The sequence below is a fragment of the Setaria italica genome, chromosome VI (assembly GCF_000263155.2).
Source record: "Setaria italica strain Yugu1 chromosome VI, Setaria_italica_v2.0, whole genome shotgun sequence".
Lineage (NCBI taxonomy): Eukaryota > Viridiplantae > Streptophyta > Magnoliopsida > Poales > Poaceae > Setaria > Setaria italica.
In genome coordinates, this window is record NC_028455.1 from 28,879,277 (window position 1) to 28,899,573 (window position 20,297).

Below are 20,297 nucleotides of genomic sequence, written 5' to 3' on the forward strand. Positions count from 1 at the left end.
CGAGACACATCGTTGCGCAAGCTCGGGTGGTTAATGCAGTCGCAGTGACGCCAGACCTGACAAGGCACCGGCCTTCGTACCAGCGGAGACGCGCAAAACGCATGCACCTGTCGCCACACCGACAATGCCTCTAACCTATTACCCTTGGAGGCTAGGGGGACTTCCGCTCCCGGGGGCCGCGGGGGGGGGGGGGGGCGCTGGCCCCCGCCGCGAGTCGCGCTGCGGGGGTGCACGTGCATGGGGTTCAACGCTGTCCACGCGCGCGGGCGAAGGCGACGCGCACATGCGCCCTGCGCCCCTGCCCCTGCCCCTGCCGCGCCACATGCCTGCCCCCCGCGCCCTCCCCGCCCGCCCGCCGGCCACCGCCCCGCCCGGGCGCGCGGCCCCTCCACCACCCCACCCCACCGCGCCGCGCCCCTCCGTGTCCCGCCGTGACCCATGGACACGCGGGAGGAGCCAGCTTGACGACACGAATCCGTGGCAGAGCACGCGCAACCATTCCCGTTCGGATAATCGGATCAGGTGGTAAGTAGCTTTGCGTGGAACGTGGGGCCTCTGATTGAAGAACGCAACGCAAGGTGACACCGCGCGCGGGGCCGATCGGCCGTGAGCCGTCCGATCCGGGTCGTCCGCGCACGCTCGGATCCCAACGGCCTCGCTCGCCACGTGTGACGCGGGGGAGCGCGAGCGAGCCAGCCGCGCAGGCGCCCGCGTAGTGTGCGTGAGGACAAGCTGGCGAAGTGGCGATCGAGCGCGCATGGTTGGTTGGTTCGCTAGCCTGCCGCTGCTCCCCACCCAGCTGGCGGTTCCCAGAGCTCTCTGTGCGCGGGCAGTGGCAGCACGCAGCAGCAGGGCGCCCTGGGCCCTCGGCCCGGCCGCGGTAGGCTCGCTGACGTGCTCTCCCGGCCCGCCGCCGTCGTCGTCGCGCGCGCCCGCACCCACGTCGTCGGCACGCGTGTGGCGCCTTGCGCGTGCGCCCTCGCATCACAACGCGACGTGCCGTACGCACCCGGCCCGGCACCCACCCTGATGGCCTGATCGATCGATCGATCGCTGGCTCTGGCTCTGGCTCGAATTATTTCGCCGGGTTTTGGTTGTATTCGACCAATCATACGATGCCATCACCTGGGGGGACTGGGGGGGGGGGGCATTTGAGTACACGTATCGTGCTGGCCGTGCTAGGCGCACGTGAAGGTTTCACAGGGAGCAGCAGATCAGCGGATGCAACGCCACGCAAGCCCGCTGCTGGACGGGGCCGCCGAGAGGAGCACGCAACACGCCAGGCGCCCAGGCCATGTTCCTGCTGGTGCTGTCCGGCGCCAGAGGCCAGAGCATCCCTGTGCTTGTGCTAGTTTGATTTGCTAGTCCAGACAGTGGATTAGCAGCGAGCCATCGAAGGTCTCAGGCGATCCCGTTCGTGGAGATCTCTGATCACCCCGTGGTGGGTAACGTACGCCGCTGCTAGTTTTTGACAGTTTGGCTAGGCAGCACTGCAGGCTAGGCGCCGGGCGCGGCCAGCTAGCCGGAGCCGATCGCGGAATTCGAAAAGATTCGGCGTCGGCCTGGCCGCCTGGGCGCCTGTCGATGGCATCGTGGAGCTGTCTGGCCAAATTGCGAGGGGACGGCCGGAGTGACGGCACCACAGTGCCCCGGCAATGCCATATCGAGGAAACTCGGATCCCTACTAACCGCTGTCCTTGCATGTTTCCTGTAGCGACGCCAAAATGCCAGGGTGCCGACGACGGGGATGATCCACTATTCCACTGTGCGCCCGCATGCCCCGGAGGAGATCTCCTCGCTGATGCTTGCTTAATCGAAAACGAGCCTGCGTTGAATCGAATTGAATCTCAAATTGGAATACTTCTCACCGTGGAGAGGAGCAATATTTGTTGATAAAGTTTATAGGGCAAAAGAAAAGAAAAGAAAGAAGAGGGGGGCAAGATGTATAGAGGGGAAAAAGGGGAACTTCTGTCGGCATGCGAGGTCTCAGACACAACAGTATGGTTACAGTACAGGAAACCATCGTCATCTCCTAATAAACGGGTGCCCTCATTATTATCATCTTTGACTTGTATCAATGGGCTCTGATACGCCGAACCAGAAGATAACCAAGACCGCTCTGATAAGACAACCGGAGAGCTCGGTTCGTCAGACGGGGTTGCAGAACATACCACGGCTGCTACGGAACTTTGCAGAGGATGATTGATGGTATCTGAGAACTGGTGGTGGATGTAATCTCCGGACTAATCTCCGGGCCTGCTGTAACTTGATTTCAGAAGAATGGAGGGAACGAGATCGACGCCGGCCTTTGCCCCTGTTTCTTCAACGGCGCCTCGTGAAAACAGCAAAGCAACACATGTTCCAGGGCTTCCAGCTCCTCTTGATTGCCAGCTTGAATGACTCCATGTAAGCTGATTTGCATCACTGTTTACCTACTAACCAAAACAGAGCTGAATTAATCGTCTCAACTATCTGAGGCGCAGAATTAAAAATGACATACTGACGAAGGTCCAGGAGACTGCATAAACATATCTAACTTTAAGGTAGAGAACAAATGTTGCTTTCTTCCTGAACGCTAGACACTGACAGCAAGCACGTGCAGTTCCATCTGAAGGGCTAACGAGTAATGAGAATCCCCTCGCCAGATCCATCACTCACCGTGTTACGACATGGTTTTATTGATCAATTAATAAATTGATTAGCTCAGGTACTCGAACAGTTTTCTCCAGTCTTTCTATACTATTCCCTTATAAGGATTATAAAATGAGAAAGTGTGCGTTCTCAAACCTGTTGTTCTATTGTCTTACAATTTAACTTGTATTAAACTGCAGCCCAAGTTGGCCATGTGTGTGCACTATGCAGGCAGGCTACTGCTGCTTGGGCACTTGCTCAGAGTGAAAACATTGCTATGGGAATGGGGGTGCCGTAGGCCGTAGCTCACGTTTGTGCTTGTGCCACAACTTGACAAAGGTCACATGGAACCTCCCAATGATTGCAGGCACTGATAACCATCCAGTGATGATGATTTGAACAATAGTGTTTTGCGCCAGTTAACCATTGCAGCTAAGCTAGCCTATCAAGAATGGGCTGCTAACATTTGGCTACAAAATTTTGTTTGCACCCTTAAGAGTTACATACACATCTACTCGGCGAGCTACATGGGCTGGTCCAGTACCCCTTACCAATTCCACGCAATCAAGCTGTTAGATATGTCGTCTAAGAAAATTTGATATCTGGTAATTACTGTACCTACAGTTTTAAAGTTACCATAGAAAACACTTTCAAAGGCCACCATAATCCGAAGCAGAGATGCAGCTAGATGTTGTTTTCCCCGACAAGGGAAATGTTACTTAGACTTAGTTGGCACACTTATTGCTGATAAAACCAGAGATGAGAGCTATTATATGACCTATGCGGTTGAGCCAATTAGCAATCATGTGAAGTGGTTAGCTCTCAGAATGATGGGCAGCTATTTGCGCAGTGGCCATTTCGGCATCAGGTTGGATTGAGATAGACCGCACGAGAGGGCAGAGCCCCATGGCAAGGAAGAAACAAGTGCACGAGACGTGGAGACGTCAAGCAATTATTACCCGATTTCTCGAGCTGTCTTCTAGCCTCAACAGCTGCATGCCCCCCAGCCGGCCAAGGCACTGTTCACCCTTACAAAAGGCCAGCAGCTGCTTGCATGTTCTCATCCACAGCGATCCCAAGCGAGCTGAGTGATACGCTCTCATGGCCTGTTTGGAACGCAGCAACAAGACCATTATCAGCACGTATTCAGAGCATATAAATTTAATCAGAAACAAGTACAGTCTCTCATGAACCTTCTGTTATTTGCATTTTGTGGTTGATCCAGTCACCACCCAAATCAGCTAAATTTCTTAACCAGTTCAAAATGGCCCAACTCACTGACATGACAATTGACCATACAGAAACAAAAACAAGAGTAAGTAACTGTGTCTAGGGAGGCAGAAACCTATACCATGCTATATATGACTATGAGCGTTGGGAGGTTCTTATAGGTTTTCCTCTTTGGATTAAACTATAAGCAGGGAGCCACCCTACTCCTAGCCAATAATAGTTGCACACAGTCATAAGATATGGGCAAGCTCACAAGAACTGATGGTCTGTGATGGCTCCAAGTATACCTCCTTACAGCTCAGTCTACAGCTTAGAACCTAGTTCCCTCCCACATGGCCAAGTGAAATCTCAAGCCTCGTCTCTCAGGTTTCCCTCCTATAAATACAACACCCCCTCTCACTACACCCCCACACCACACACTTCAAGCTTAATACAACTCTCCACTTGCTACAACCAGAGAGAGAGAGAGAGAGAGAGAGAGAGAGACAGAGAGAGAGAATCCATGGTGACACAAGGAAAGAGCATCAAATTTAGCAGAAGAGGAATGGTGTCCCTGAGAAGGAGGCGGCCGTTCCAGCTCATGGTGCTGAGGCGCCTCCGGGAGCTCAAGAAGATTGTGCCGGTGGGTGCTCGTCGCAAGGCTGACGTTGACGCAGTGCTCCGGCAAACCGCCGAGTACATCTGCGCGCTAGAGCTGAAGGTGGCCATCTTGCGGAGGCTCTCAGACATCTACGGCGTGTAGAGCGAGCTCTGGTGAAGGCAGTCGATCGTTTGCATGCCAATCACCACTGCACATGTAAGAGGGAAGAGAGAACCTAGCTACATTTCTTGCCATGGCCATCTCTGTTCAACTCCTCCCTACCACCCACCAAAGTAGTAGCATATTGTGCCACTGCCTCCCCTATGTGATTGGTTGGTCGCATATGGAAGTGTGTCTATTAGTTAAATCTGGCTGGAAAAGCCAGCCCTTTTATCCAGCTGATTGCAAGAAAATGCTTTGATTGGTGGTTGTCGATAGGCTAGCTGGTCTGCATGCATGGTTCATGTATTTCATTTGTTTGTATGTGTCGGTGTGTGTACAATGGATTTTTGCATAGCTCTTCCGTTTCTTGCCTCCTGTCATTGGCATGACCTCTAAGACTATGCACAAACACATGCAGCCAGCAGCCACATTCATATAGCAAAAAACTGAAAAAAAAACCACAGTGTGATGATCCCTGCAGATACAGGATCATTTGGATGGCAGCATCCGTCGTATTACGACTAATGGATTCACTACTGAATACTGATCGGGCTACTCATTAGAAGGACACGTACTTTGTGTGTACCTAACAGTCACGCTCTTAAAACCCTCCATAACCATAACCAGTAAGGACAATGGAAAAATATTTGCGAAATAATCCTTCTTTCAGCCCATACCTAGTCAATCAATCAATTGATCAAGCTCTGGATTATTAAACTATACTTACAGTGGTGGATCTTGTTGGGATTGTGAGGAAAGCACAAGTAGCACAAAGATATTCCCTTGTCCAGCCGGAATATAATGCGAGTGAAGATTTTTCAAACGGTTGCTGCATTAGCATGCCTCCCTGTGGATAAGAACATAAGATGAAATGCTATATAAAATACGGAATTATTATAGCTTTGGTTCCCAAGCAAGACCGCCAAATGGGGTGTCACCACTGAAAGGGAAGTTCTTTCTGTCAAGTCCATTTCTTCAGGTAGATAGACAGGCAGACGGTTGATATTGTGGGATTTGATCCTTTTTACCCAAGGGGAATATATGCTAACATGTCACATCAACTGGGTGATCTACAATCATCCTAACTTGAAAAGGATGCTATGATGAAGATAGAGCACATAGTACGTGCGGGGATTTAATTCATGCGTAAATGTACTGCTGACCAGATAGATAGCAGCTGGGCTACCAGAGGAAGCGTCCAAGAAGGGCATGTGCACGCAAGACTGCTCTCTGGCCTTTTGCTCCACATCATTGGAGAGCGCTGTCCCTTCTCTCATGCCACCCTATAACCAATTTATCCTTTTGGGTGAAAACAATCCTTCAAAGCGAGCCATGGTTTATCTAGCAGGGAGATGCGTATGTATATTAACACGCCAATTAACATCAAAGGAACATTCTTGTGCGCTTTACTCTATATCTTGTCCAGGCTTAAGCAATCTTAGATGCAGAAGGTACATGCAGATACTCCATACTGCGATCAACTTCCTTAGCAGGCACATTGATTCCTATGCAGACGACCTGAACATAATGCTACCTTTCAACTTCAGGAAGCAGAGATACGCAGCCCTCAGGAAGAAGGTGGTCATTAGTTTGAATCTAGTGAGTTGTCTCTCAGTGGGTGACATTAAATTCAACCGTGGGAGCTAAGAGTAGTACACACTACTGAGCCCAGGCTTCCTGTCGGGACACTGGAGGAAAACAACACTGCAACAGCGTGTGCTATGCTGAAGGCGACAGTAAGATTCTGTATTTTACAGCACAGCCATGTGGGATATTCCCCTTGGGATTATTGCTCACAGCCAGGCCAGCTATGGGCTACTGCCATGGCATTTCAGCTACAGCCTGCAGGTTGCCAACGCAGCTATGTCTACTTGGCGGTTTCCCAGTGGCACCAGATTACTATGTCAGGTTAGGTGGTCTATTGATGATTTGATATTAAGATTTTATTAACCTCCAACTTGATCCACTTAACATGTACTGTGCCACAGGTCAGGACCTTGAGGCCAGAATTTAAAACCTTCCAAAAGTAGGGTCCTTGGCAACAAACAACTTGGCTCCAGATTAACAATCTAATTAGCAAGCATGTATTCTGGGAACATCAAGCCGCGCAGTTGCCTAAAGATGCAGCCAAGCCGGATTAAAGGCACGGACGACAATCGCACTGCTCTTAACTTTTTGCGAGCTCGATAACCAATCTTGTCGAAAATCAAAAGTATCTCAGAAAGTAATCTGGGATCAACGCACAAGCTAGTGCACGTACAATGATATGACCATCATAATATAGTGGCATCAAGACACCTTTACCTTAATGATACAGCTCCAAGGGGTTGCGGGGCTTTATTGCAGCACCTGGAGCCCATCCATGTGTGAGCATGTGTCTCTGCGATGCTATGATTTGGACTATCCACCATAGACAAGTCGCAGCCCATGTAGCATGTGCTTGGCATTAGCCTGTAATGAGAGTACAATGGAAAAGGTGTTGGATTAGGGTGATTGAAACAGTGGTGGATTAGCATACATGCAGGAGCCAGAGATGGCAAGGCTGTAGTCCACTGAACCAGAGACAACAAAAATAGTAACACATGTTAGATTACCAAAATAATAATAAAAAAAGTTACAGCATCAACATATTAAACAGGAGAAGGCTGGAACTAGGACATTGCATGACTTATCTTTGTGAAAAGTATAATGGCACATGCAATACACTAAGGGCAATGTCAAATAACAAAAGGAACGCCTAATTTGGAAGCAGCTGGAGCATTTACCTGGAGCACCCATCAGAATAAGCGCAGCACAGAAAGCATTAACAGTCAGGGATACACTGCCACATTTTTCTGCCACCCCTTGGACAAAAATTTATATGCTAAACAACAGGAACTAGTCGTTTCAAGAAAGCCTCCAAATCTTAATTAATCCAGTATGTAGCTAACTTGATTTGTCCTTGACAGGCATGAAGTCTAAACTGCTTCAATTATCACATCATTCACATTAGGAGGTTACATGATGCAAAACCAAATAGCAACAACCACAGATGGCATGCAGACAAGAAGTCGCCATACTGTGGATCTGTCCAATGTTGTTTAGTAGGACTTTTAAGAACCTAAGACAAATGATGTCCTCTCAAAGCAATAGGCAATCATCAAACAAGACATATGACGCATGGTGCATGTGCCTTGATAAGATGTTAAGAATACCCCTCAAGAGATAAAGAAAAAGAAAAAATGAAGATGATGCATATGACTTTCCCATGTTTGATCTCCCTTGAAGACAAAAAAGAGGCAAAGATGATGAGAATTATTTTATAGACTAATGGTGAGGTGGGTCTTCAGAGCATCTCCATCACATTTCGAACAGCAGGGACTGCATTTGAAAAAGCAACTTTATAACACAATTTTTATCATCCAGACAGAATCTAGCAGAAAATTGCGGTGCAATAATTGTCATGCAACTCCTATAAAGGTTTTCATCAGATGTTCTGAGAATCAATTAAGATTTACATTTAACATTTAACTATGGGCAGGTAGAACACACCTGGAACCATCAACATATCCAGCGTCAGCACATCCCTCCACATGATCAGCATCCTTTATCACAACCACAAAAGGGTAGGCCTCCTGCACTATGCTCAGGCTTCACTGGAAGAAAGCAAAAGTACATAATGATCAGGAGACTATTCCCGAGTCTTAAGCAGTTAGACCAACCGGTACCATCTCCATGTCCCGCAGAAAGGAAAGGCCAATAGGTCTATTTTGAAGGAATCAGTTCAAGTATCACCATTGATTCTCTCACTGAACTACCGATGTGGGTGCCACTGCACAGGAAAGGTGGACTCAAAATACTTCACAGCAAAGGTTAACATAACATGACTCAAAACAAAAACATTGAAATCAGTCTAGAAATAAAAAACTAGAACAAACAAAAATTAGATGCTCAAAATTCAAAACGCAGATGCAGCACAGGAACTAGTTCCTCACCTATAAAAACCTCACTTCCATTTCAGTGTACGGACAACCTTTCGATTAGATTTAACACTAGCAAATCAAGTTTTGTTTGCAGCTACATGCATATCCAAATTCAGTTGGAAGTCCATGCAGATGTGGGTCTCTAAGCCATGTGCACGCATGTGGCTGGTCCTGTTCTTCTGTTCCAACTAATTCAGATAGGCCACCTTCCTTCCTTCCGTATGGATTTCTCTTGCTGTTCCGGACCACTGATTAAATATCATTTATCCCCACATTTAGCACCACAAAAATCTCAGGCATGGCCATGGAAATGTACTTCTCTGATAAGGCCCGACACAAGAAGTGGTCATATTCAACAATGCTTAAATCAGAGGAGATCTCATGATTGTCCATGCTTGCCCTTGCCCTTGCCCCCACGGGCTCATCATTCTGTGTGACTAACCTTATTAAACCCAAACAAAAGTTACATCGGAGAGCAATAATGAAAGTGGCCCAAGAGCTAGACTGCATGCTTTTCTAATCTACGCCATCAACAGCCACTAGAAAGATGTTTTAAGCTCCTCAAAAGAAACATTAGTGAAAACACACCAGTCAAATATTCTTCATAAGGAGCGAACAAAAAAGACAGCATAGAGAAAGGGAAAGGAGTGATACAAGAGCAGCATAACCAATCGTATGCCTCAGAAGGAGAGAACAAAATAGGCAGCATAGAGAAAGGGAAGGGCGTAAAACAAGAATAACATTACAGATTAACACCTGTAATCCAAAACTCCAGAAAAGAGATATATTACATTCATGTTTCCCAAAATGCTCATTCTCTTTGCCTCCTTGATTTACGTTAGCACAGGAAGAGCAGTAACTTAGATGGACAACAAAATATTAAATGCCAGCAACAACAACGTCACAATTCAGCCATGGAGAAAGAAATGAGAGGTAGATTAACGGCGAAAAATAGGCAGGATAATAGTAACTATGAAAACCATATTAAAACAGTGAGTGATAACATGAGAGCTCCAGAAGAAAGGTAGATTGTTAACCAACAGTGTATAGGCATTAACATAACAGAGTATGGAAACAACAATGGTAGTGCTTTAAAAGGACACAGCTGCATGAACAACACCAACAACATGTCCACAAATGCTTCTAGTTGGCAGTAAAGGTAGCTTGCCAAGAGCCTCTGTATTTTTGCACCAGTGTGACTTCTTTCTCTGCACAATTTGCATGGCAACGTATAGTAATGTGAACACTTCAGACGACAAAGAAAAACTGACATTAATTAGTGATGCAGTAGATATAAGCACCGAAAAGGGGATACTCCTGTAAGCTACAGATTCAATAAAAAGACATTGCCTCCAGATTATTCAATTCAAGGCCTTGAAGACTGCAAACACTTATGTTGCCCTACTAAACATTAGGTGATCTATAGGAAATGGGATTAGTCCCAAGTCAGCAAGAAACATGTGGTTTTCTCAAACTATAACCATTATCAAGGGTACGTACACCTAAATGACCTGGGTTTGAATCCTCAAACTCTCTTTATTCTGGTTCTGGAAATGCAGTGAATGTTGTAATATCTGTTCCATCCCTATGCTGCACTGGCATTGCACATTGGTGTGTATCAGGTGCTTATCGACAATTTTGACATCAACAACCTCCTCAATAAATTACATATTCATGATGTTCGGTATTTATTATAACTAAAACTACTGTAACTATTCCAAGCATTGTCACATAATTGCTGCATAAACGCCACCCATATAACACTTTCAAGAATCATGTGGCTCCCCAAACAGGCTGTTAATCACTTCCTTTCCATTAAAATGCAAGTTCTGGGAATAAATGGTTGAATTCAACCCCAGGATTTGCAGAGTTAAGAGTGCATCCCCAAAACGACCACATAAACTGGCACGGTGAAATTAAATTAGACCAGGTATTTCGTTTCAAGGAAAATAAAATTAAAACAGGGATTACAAGCCGCTGCAATTTGCGCGGACCTCACTACATTTGATGGGAAATTGAGCGCACGGAGAATTGATTTAGGGCTTAACGTACCAGGAGTGGAAATAGGAGGCGCCGCGGAGGGCGCCGCCGCGGCCGGCGGCGGGGGAGGAGGAGCAGGCACCAACGACGCGTACATGTAGGAGTCCGACGCGAGGTATGCGGCGATCGCCTTCGCGAGGCCCCGAGCGCCTCCGTTGCCGGAGGCCTTTGCCGGCGCCACAAGCTTGCGGCGGCGCTTCGGCGGCGTCCTCTTGCGGACGACGAGCAGATCCTTCTTCTCCATCGTGTCGGCCCGGTATCCTTCTGAGCGAGGTTTTGGTTTTTTTTTTGGGGGGGGGGGGGGGGGGGGCTCGGGGACACAGGGACAGGGTGTTTTGGGTGATCCACCCCGGGGGTCGGGTATGACGTGGAAAAACATTCTGAAACCGGGGGGAAGGGGGGGAGGAGAACCTCGACGTGGCGCTTTCTACATGGTCTGCGCTGACGCGACGCGTGGCGGCGCTTTGGGAGGAAGCCGAACTCCAACGGTCGGGGTTGGGAGTTGGGCTGCATTGTTGGCTCTGTTCTTTTGGGAGTTGGGCCTGTATTGTTGGCAGCACAGGCCTTGTCCGGGCTGGTTGGGCTAATTCTTTTCCTTATGGGAGCCAGAGGCCCGCCCGTCAGGAGGCGTACGAAAGGGGCCACTCCCTCCGCGACTCCCTTTTTCCCTAGCCAACCTAAGGCAAAAATTGACGGCCTTTAAAACCCAAAAAGTTCTTCTAGACTCCAGAGTGCAAAAGGCAAATACTTCCATTCAAACTCCAAAGTGCAAAAGGCAAATACCAGAAGTATCTGCTAGTGGTGCTGCGTATACAAAAGTACCTCAGCTGCGATAACATGTGTAGCCGTAAGCTAGCCCAATAGTCCGTAACTGAACTTCGCATGACTCTGTACTGTTGTACCAGCATCTGATTGCTGCGTACGTACGTGCGTCGCACTGAACCGGCACACAGTTTACGCCCGGGCCGGCGACCGCCAGAGTTGGGCGTCCGCACCTTCGGTCACCTGCAAAAGCTGGGGAGTAGGTAACGTGCCGGCCATGCCAGATTGCCAGGCCCAGGCGATCGGGCAGCCACCACAGCCGGGCACGGCAGCAGCGCCCTGCCACGCCAATCTGCGCGCCACGCCGTCAAGCACCGAGGGGTGAGGTGATCCGACAGTCATAAGTGAGGCCGGCCTGGATAAGGTGGTTCGCGGCTGGTTGTTGGGCGCTGCCCTGCCGCAGTGGACACTGGAGAGGGCCTATCTCGCGCCTCTCCCGGCGCCCAATGGCCTGGCAACTGTTTCGTACCAGGACCTGACACTTCAGAGATGGGTAGTAGGAGTACGTGCTAGCTCATCCTGCACTTTGTAGTCGCTGCTGCTGATCCACTCGTACGTTGCGCTGCGTGCCCCCACCCTTCCCTTCCCTTTGCGTTTTAGCCATGTGCGAGCAGTTGACAACTTTCGTTTCAAAAAAAAAAAGAGAGTAGTCGACAACTTTGCAACAATGTTTAGGTCCGGGACAAGTATTAGAGTCTGGCATGACCTCGTTTGAACACGTTGCCCAGCACAGATTTAAGTGTGAACGACGATTTGGAAGGCCAGCTTCATAATGTTGGTATGGGTGACCGGGTGAGCATATGGCAGCAGTCTGTCCTGTCCGGCCTGTAACTGTCTGATGATTAGGTTGTTAACCGGCCTAAACATTCATTTCTTCTGACTTTATACTACCAACCACTCTCTTACCATAGCTGTTAATGTTCCAAAGACCGGGTTTGTTTAGGCCCAACTGTGAATTGAATAGCACGTCGGCCACAGCAATTGATGGATCCGAGAAGCCTTTGGCTGCCAGCCCGGCGTCCACCGCCAGGTCGTCCTCACCTCGCTTCCCGAGGTCGTCTCGCCTCTCACACCCACACCCAGGGAGAGGACAAGACCACGCGCACTTCGGGACGGAGGCCGGCCTGTTGATCGCGGCTCAGTTGGGAGAAGCAACGCGCCGATCTCGGTATACTACGACGCAGCGGATCGTCGGAGGGAAGACACGTACTCCTACGTAGAGACATTGGTCTCAACTCGTGCTGTCTGTGCGTACGCTCACGTTGTTTGGGCACAGAACTTTGGATGCCAAATGCAGCAGGCAGCAACTCGGCCTTGCCGTGGTTGAGCGAGAAGTAACAGCGGGTGAACTAGCACACAAAAAGCCACACGCCACAGCGCATGCAGCTCAGGGCTCAGCAGCTGGGCATCGAGCAAGGGATCGTGGGCCGGCTCCACCACCACCAGCAGCCAGCCAAAACTACACCGAACTCCGAGGATGATGCCCTACTTCTAGGCCAAGCCCCCATCAGCCGCCGCCCCATGACGAGGCCAAAAGGCCCGCGAGAACAGCAACCTACCACTACCACCAGGGCACAAACCGGAATGATCTCGACGGCAAAGCTGCCGCTCTGTGCCTCTGTCGCGTATCGTATATTCGTATCCAATGCAATGCATGGCTGGGGATTGGGGAAAGCGCGCAGCCTTTCCGCCCCATTGAGGACCCGTCGCGCGCTCGGAAAGCCGGGCCGCGCGCTCGGCTCCCCGCTCGGCCGGCACGGGGTGGGGATGCCGAGTGCGCCACCACACCACGGCCCACGGGACGGCCTCGCCTCGGCGCATTGCCCGCGGCAGGCGAGGCACAACGCGGCCGCGCGCGCGCACCGTCTCGTCGGGTCGTTGACGCTTCCTTCGACGCGGACCAACGACAAGCGGAAGCGGAGCGTCCGTCGTTGCTCGCGGAAACATGGGGGAGGTGGTGGTCAACCCGGCCGCCCCCTTCGTAAAAGGAAAGGAAAAAGTGAGGATGGGTCGATTGGGAGGGGGAGCATTCGGGGGTGGGGAGTTGCTGTCCTTGGCCGTCCCGTCCTGTTGATCTGGACGGATCCAAACCGTTGCTGACTTGCTGTCCATGCACGGCTCTGCTGTACTCCTAGATCCCTTGATGAACACCACTGACTCTGAGGCCGGCCGGCCAGATTGGCAACCAAAAAGACCCTGCAAAACGAAAGCACGCAAGCAAGATCGTACGGAAACACCATGCCCGGCTGGGGATTCCACCGGGGGACGAGAACTCTGTGGATTCTGGAAGTGCGGCGATGGGTAGGCACGCACACGCGCGCAGCCATCTAGCTGCGCCGGAGATATACGGCTATGGCCGCCGATGTAGGGGGCCTGTGGTGCTGCTGCGTCCACACACGTACGCGCGCGGCTCCGGCGGGGGTCGCGCACCGACGGTTTTGCTTGCGGATACGTGCGTATGCCACGGATCTCCATTGAATCCCGGGAGTTGGGGGCACATTTATGGATGACAACGGTGCCTAAACCACCTCTGGCCGCGCTACGTTTTACACCTACCAGGCACTTTATCGACACTTTTTTTCTCTATATCAGCTGGCCCGGCCTTCTTCATCATAGCTCGTTTCTTGGTTGACATATCCACATCTTTCATGATTCTCCATTTAATTGCAGGACTACAAGTTTTTGATTATTTTTTCCTGAATCATGAATTTCAACTCAAGCGTTAGCTGATAGATGGACCAGGTTTTTATCATTCCTGATCGAAGTCGTTTATCATCCCTAACGAGTATAGATGATAAACGAATTCTTATCGTTAGGGATCCTAGCAAAAGGTTGTATTGTTAGGACTTCACCGCGGCACTAATATTGAATTATCACGTTTTATTAATTACATTGGCAATTTTTATAATCAGTAAAAAGAACTTGTTATTAAGCGCTGGGAGTTGTTTACATATAAAAATAATAGCAAAATTACCAAATCAAATACTTCTGATATTGTGACCAGTCTAAAAGAATTTGTAGGTACCATTTTTAGCTAATTCAATCAATTTCCAGAATTAGCATTTTCGATCGACCTGTGCTGAAAATGACGTGCAACTTTGACCTCGATAAAGGGTCAGTAGTATTATATAGAGGCTAGATCCACCACATTTTCCTTTTGCTTGCAGCACTATTCCCTTCCCCCCCAGCTTCAACAAAGATTTCGAACCATGTTCCTGTTCTACACTTCCACGCACTGCTACGGACTCCTACCCCCTGATAGCCAGTTGACCTATGAACCTAGTGGCATTCATATCTCACAGTAGGGGCCCGTACAAGAGCTCACTCCTTCTCTCTCTCCAGCCATTACCAGGGTCCACTGGCAGTGGTAGCAGGCTTCTCAATCAAGGATTGGTTTGTCCAGCATGATTAGAAAATGGGAGGAGGGATTTGATGGGGCTTTGAGCCGCTTGCTGATAGGTGTTCTTGCAAAGTCAAAATCAGGTTACCAAGATCCAACCAACCAGGCAACCATGGATCCTTCTCCTAACTCGGTGTTGGTGCTGCGTGCTTCTAATCTCTCTTCTCTTTTGTCCGTAGTTAAAAAGTCCACACATCATCTCAGTCATAGGAACTACAGTCAGGACTAGGAGTGACACTAGTTTATGGCTCCCAAGGAAATGGTTTGGTTTCCGAAGGACGAGCAAGTCTACATTCACACAAGTGATTTTTTTAAAGATACATGCAACTTCTATCTAACCAGTAACCATCCATGCCAATATGTTCGCAGACATTACTAGTTGTACGCATAGTACAAGCGCACTAATTACGCAAACCTACCCTCTTGTTCGGCCATGCTTCGCCATTAAACTCAACAGGTTTTGAAATGAACTCCCTCCCTTCCATGATGATCTGGGATGGAACAAGATGGACCGGCTTTGGACCCGTTTTAGATTTTTTTTTTTTTGAAACGTAAAGGGGCAGGAGCACTGCCATATCATATAAGGAGAGAGATGAGTGAACCGTTTACATAAATAAGATTACATGATGAAATATAAACTCCGATCTCATAGCTCTAAGATGCACTATGCTGCTCCTAGTCGACACTCGGCGTGCCACAGGCCTTCTGTCGAAGTTGAATTTCTTCTTTGATAAAGAAGAAAACTTGCAGCTCAGAGCACTGAATTCCATCGAAAATCCTCCTATTACGCTCTTTCCATAGATTCCATGCCGTGTAAATGAGAACTGCTGCTGTTGCTCGTCTCTTTTCCTTCGCGGCCGCATTGATGGATGAACACCACCATGTCTGAAGCTCTGAACCGGCCAATGGCACAGTAACCATACCACTTGCCCAATCACTGACCTTTTGCCAAACTTGCAACGCGAATGGACATTGGAGACACAAATGTGTAGCAGTTTCAAGCTCCACCTGGCAGAGAGGGCAGACAGGGTTGCATGGCCAATTTCGTGCAAGAAGCCTGTCAGCGGTTAAGATCCTTTGTTGCAGCAGTAGCCAAGTGAAAAACCTGTGTTTGCCCTCAGTTTGCGCCCTCCAAATAGCTGCTGGTTGGAATGTGCAATAGGATCCTCTGAACTGAGCTAGATACGCTGTCTTGGCACTGTACTCTCCGTTTGCAGACCATCTCCAGGTAATTGCATCAGGCTGATCATTTAGAGTTATGTTCTGAACTGAGTCCCACAGTAAAAGAAACTCTGCCATTTCTGTAACTGAATTCATTCTCCAGAGCCCTCTAGTCCAATTGTGCTCAATGATCTCCTCATGGACTGTCTTATTCTTTCTCCACGCAAGATTGTAGAGATTTGGGGCGATGTCTCTTGGAGCTTTACCATCACCCGTTTTAGATTGTCACTTACTCTCTTTGAGATTTATGATAGTGTACGTAGGCTTCCTTTTTTGAACGAACAACACTCGACGAGTGCGTTTCTATTGATATAGCAGAAAATATAAGATTATAGCCCTGAGAGGTCATAATCAGATAAAAAAAACCTACCGAAAAAACTAAACCACCAAGACGCACACTGGAGCAACACCAACACAGGCAAGGAAAACGTCCCGACACCGAAGAGTAAGAGAATATTTGTATGGCTAGTTCCACTTAAAGTACGTGACTACATTTATTCTTGAAGAAGCTAAGAATTTCTTGGATGTTTCCACCCTCGATTTTGTTCCTCAACACATATCGATCCATTAACTTTTTTAAGCAGCAATGTTTTTTGAAGTGGCCGTATCGACGAGTATGTTTCGATACTCCCTATTTATTTTCTTGCACAAATCTTAAAGCCAGCCAGCAATTAATTATGAATTTCATTAATTATTTTTCTGTTGTGTCTCATGTTTTAGTTTTCTTCTAAGTCAAAATTTATCTAATTTTGCCGATGATGGTTAAAAAATATACGAAAGTCTACTATAATCAATTTGATTTTATTAAGTTCACCATGAATATGTATTGATAGTAATTTTTTAGTATTATAGTATATGTTAATATATTTTTCTATAAATTTATAAAAAAGTCAAACTTAATACAAAACCACACCTTTACCTTTAAAGGACGAAAGTTTGTTTGGGACCATTCACTTCTCTTTCAAGAGGTGATAAAGAAATTCATTTTCGTTTTATACTCACCATCACCATCCTTCTCCCCTCCATTTTTTTCTCCCCACATTAAGGATCCATCTCTTTCCAATACATTGACCTCCCTGGCAGCCTGGCTCCCTCCCTCTCTCTCTCCAAACCCGCGTCTGTTCAAGCTGCTGCTTTTGTTCCTCTGTTCCTTCCTTCTTTACAATACAAAAATCAAACACAAGATTCCCAGCGATGATCCCCTCTTCCTCCTTGGCTTCTGTCTCCATCGCGAGAAGAGGCGACAGACAAGAAGACGACACCCGATTCAGGCGGCACTCCCACCATTGCTGCTGACCACCTCCAAATTGTCTTCTTCCCCCCGCTACCTGGCTCTCTCTAGATCGAGTCACGGGTCAGGCGCTTCCCCCCCTGACCCGGCGCCATGAGCCACTACACCATGCATGCAACCATCAACTACGCCGCGCTGCCGCCCACGTCGCCGCTGCAGCTCCCCCTCCCGTACCTCCCGCCGCCTCCGCCGCCGCCGTTATCGCTCCCGCCGCTGCTGTCGCCGCCGCCACCGGTGGCGGCGTCGTCCACTGATGCGGGCTTTCAGAGCAGGATCAGCCCCAGCGTCCTCCTCATCATCCTGATCCTGGCCGTCATCTTTTTCGTCTCCGGCCTGCTGCACCTCCTCGTCCGGTTCCTTCTCCGCCCGTCGCCGCGGGACGCCGGCGACGCGTACGGGGGCGACGCGAACGCCACCGCGTTCCAGGGGCAGCTCCAGCAGCTGTTCCACCTCCACGACGCCGGCGTCGACCAGTCCTTCATCGACGCGCTGCCGGTGTTCCTCTACGGCGCCGTGGTCGGCGCCGGCGGGAAGGACCCCTTTGACTGCGCGGTCTGCCTCTGCGAGTTCGCGGACGACGACCGCCTCCGCCTCCTCCCAAAGTGCAGCCACGCGTTCCACGTCGACTGCATCGACACGTGGCTGCTGTCGCACTCCACCTGCCCGCTCTGCCGCCGCAGCCTCCTCGCCGACTTCTCCCCCTGCGGCGGCGGATGCAGCCCGCTGGTGTTCGTCCTCGAGTCCGGCTCCGAGGCCTCCGTCTCGGATCGCTTCGATGCGGTGTCCTCGGCGCGCCTCAGCTTCGTCATGGAGCAGGAGGAGGCAGGGCAGGACCGGAAGCACGTCGCCGCGGAGCCCGTGGAGAAGAAGGACGAGGTGGTCGTCCCCGTCAAGCTCGGCAAGTTCAGGAGCCAGGCCACCGAAGGTGCCGGCGGCAGCGACAACACTGGAAGCCAGGACGTGAGGCGGTGCTTTTCCATGGGGACCTACGAGTACGTAATGGACGAGAGCTCCCTGCTCCGTGTCGCCGTCAAGCCACCGGAGAAGAAGCGCCCCGCGACGCGCATGCCGGGGCACCGCGTCGCCATGTCGGAGTGCGACTGCCACTCCAAGCGGGAAGGCTTCCGCGGCTTTGACGCGCCGCCCAAGCAGCAGCAGCCGTCGAAGGCCTCGGTGGACAAGCGGGAGAGCTTCTCGATCTCCAAGATATGGATGCGCGGCGGGCCGAGGCGGAAGGACGTGTCCTCCGGCGGCGCAATCGCTGCCGGGTCGTGCTCGAATTCGCGCCGCGTTTCCTCGTTCCGGCTCTCCTCGGCGCTCCAGCGCGCGGCGAGCGACGTCGGGGTGGCGGCGGCGGTTCCGAAGCGGCGCGCGGACGTGGTGAGCCCCGTGACGGAGTCGGAGTACAACGTGTCGACGTGGGACAAGAGCGCGAGCGGCAGCGTCGTGGACTGGGACCTCGAGTCCGCCGGCGGCGGTCACAGCCTGAGCTCCAGGGCCGACGAGGCGCCGTCGTTCGCGCGGCGGACGCTGCTCTGGATCAGAGGCCACCTGTGAAGCGAAGCGGAGATCCAAGATCTTGCGCCTGGTTCTTCTTCCTCCGCTCCCCGTGTAACTGTGTACGCATGCCTGCCTGCCTGCATCTTCTTTTGCAAACATTGGATCGCAGGAAATTTGCATTGCTTGGCGAGGGGAAGAAACGGTGGCTACCAAAGGATTTACGGCTCGGGATTTCCAGATGTTTTTCTCAGAGCATTTCACAATTGTGTGTAGTAGATTAGCTGTACTTGCATTGTTCTTTACCGTACATTCAACATTGGTTCAGTAGGGTAATTTCTGAATTCTGAACTGAAGATCTGAAATGGCTGAAGTCTACTGCATAAGTAGCTGGGAAGAAATGATCATAGGTTAGAAAGAAATATATCCTAAACAAGAAAGGTATAGACATAATAACCTAACAAAAATCGATTCAATTCGCAAAAAAAAAATTGATTCAAACAGAATCTCTTTACGCACAAGTCGACACAAAATATGAACTTGAATGGAGTACAACAATTCGAGCAACTAGTCCATCAACCCGTGCTTCCACACGGGCTAATATTTTTAGAAGCTATTGAATTTAAAAATTATTTATAAAATAAACTTCAAGCTAATAATTGAAATCGTTTACCTCCTACTGTCTTATTTTTAATACTTCAACATAATATTCATATAGATGTGTACTTATCTTTGTCCAATAGTGATTGATTTTTAATTATTAATTACTCTATACACATTTTTATCCACATCCACATTTTTTATTTTATATCGCACCTTGATACATTGTGTTTAGTATAAAATCAATACTTTTCATCCCTTCCTCACATACATGTATAAATGGTCTACATGGTGATACTCATCATGCACGTATACCTTAACTTAGTATTTCTATATTAACAATGACATAAATAGCTAATTTAGAATCATATATTAGTTTACTTTTGGACATTTCTGTATGATGCACACGAAGATAATTAGATTAATATTTGGATGTTTAATTTAGGTTATTTTTAATGACAATATATGTTGGTAACTTAGGTACAAATTTAGAATGGCATTTTAAGTTATGGTTTATAATGATATGCGTGAGTAAATTGGATGATGATTGTGGTTACTTTAGATTATTTTTTTAATGGTAGAGATCAATAATTTAGATATAGGTTTTGGGTTTATTTTAGAATACTTTCATAATGATAGTGGTGGGTAACATTTTAGAAAATATAATAGACCAATGACTACAATTATTAGAGTTTACATGATTCATGTTTGATTTTGATGTTTCTAATGTTGGTGAGAATTTCTAGGATTTTTTTTTTGTTTCTAGTGTATCTCGTGAGAACTAATGCAGAGTCTCCAATAGAAAAAAATAAGATCATATTGCTACAATACTATTTACTATTTCCTTGAGTTACCTCTCAT

At 48.9% G+C, this 20,297-nt stretch overlaps 2 protein-coding genes and 1 long non-coding RNA gene across 3 annotated transcripts; 1 reads left to right on the forward strand and 2 right to left on the reverse strand.

The window, feature by feature from the left end:
* Positions 1-1,946: 1,946 nt before the first annotated feature.
* LOC105914631 lies at positions 1,947-9,539 on the reverse strand. Its single transcript, XR_002678061.1, has 5 exons — positions 8,135-9,539; positions 6,908-7,963; positions 5,331-5,450; positions 3,591-3,737; positions 1,947-2,432 (listed from the first exon to the last, which is right to left on the reverse strand). It is a non-coding gene; the product is annotated as an uncharacterized LOC105914631 (long non-coding RNA).
* Positions 9,540-9,574: 35 nt separating this feature from the next.
* LOC101759518 lies at positions 9,575-10,908 on the reverse strand. Its single transcript, XM_004973519.3, has 2 exons — positions 10,618-10,908; positions 9,575-9,773 (listed from the first exon to the last, which is right to left on the reverse strand). The coding sequence occupies exons 1-2, from the start codon at positions 10,847-10,849 to the stop codon at positions 9,709-9,711; spliced, it is 297 nt and encodes a 98-aa protein (XP_004973576.1). The 5' UTR covers positions 10,850-10,908; the 3' UTR covers positions 9,575-9,708.
* Positions 10,909-17,093: 6,185 nt separating this feature from the next.
* LOC101759924 (RING-H2 finger protein ATL13) lies at positions 17,094-19,201 on the forward strand. Its single transcript, XM_004973520.2, has one exon. It carries the CDS (start codon positions 17,433-17,435, stop codon positions 18,894-18,896), a length of 1,464 nt encoding a protein of 487 aa, XP_004973577.1. The 5' UTR covers positions 17,094-17,432; the 3' UTR covers positions 18,897-19,201.
* Positions 19,202-20,297: the final 1,096 nt, after the last annotated feature.

Excerpts from the sequence above, each read along its gene's own strand:
- LOC101759518 (XM_004973519.3), bottom strand. The coding sequence starts at position 10,849 with ATGGAGAAGAAGGATCTGCTCGTCGTCCGCAAGAGGACGCCGCCGAAG. Across the intron at positions 9,774-10,617 it reads GCCTCCTATTTCCACTCCTG|AGAAAGAAGTCACACTGGTG; the intron begins GTACGTTAAGCC and ends CAAATTGTGCAG.
- LOC101759924 (XM_004973520.2), top strand. The coding sequence starts at position 17,433 with ATGAGCCACTACACCATGCATGCAACCATCAACTACGCCGCGCTGCCG.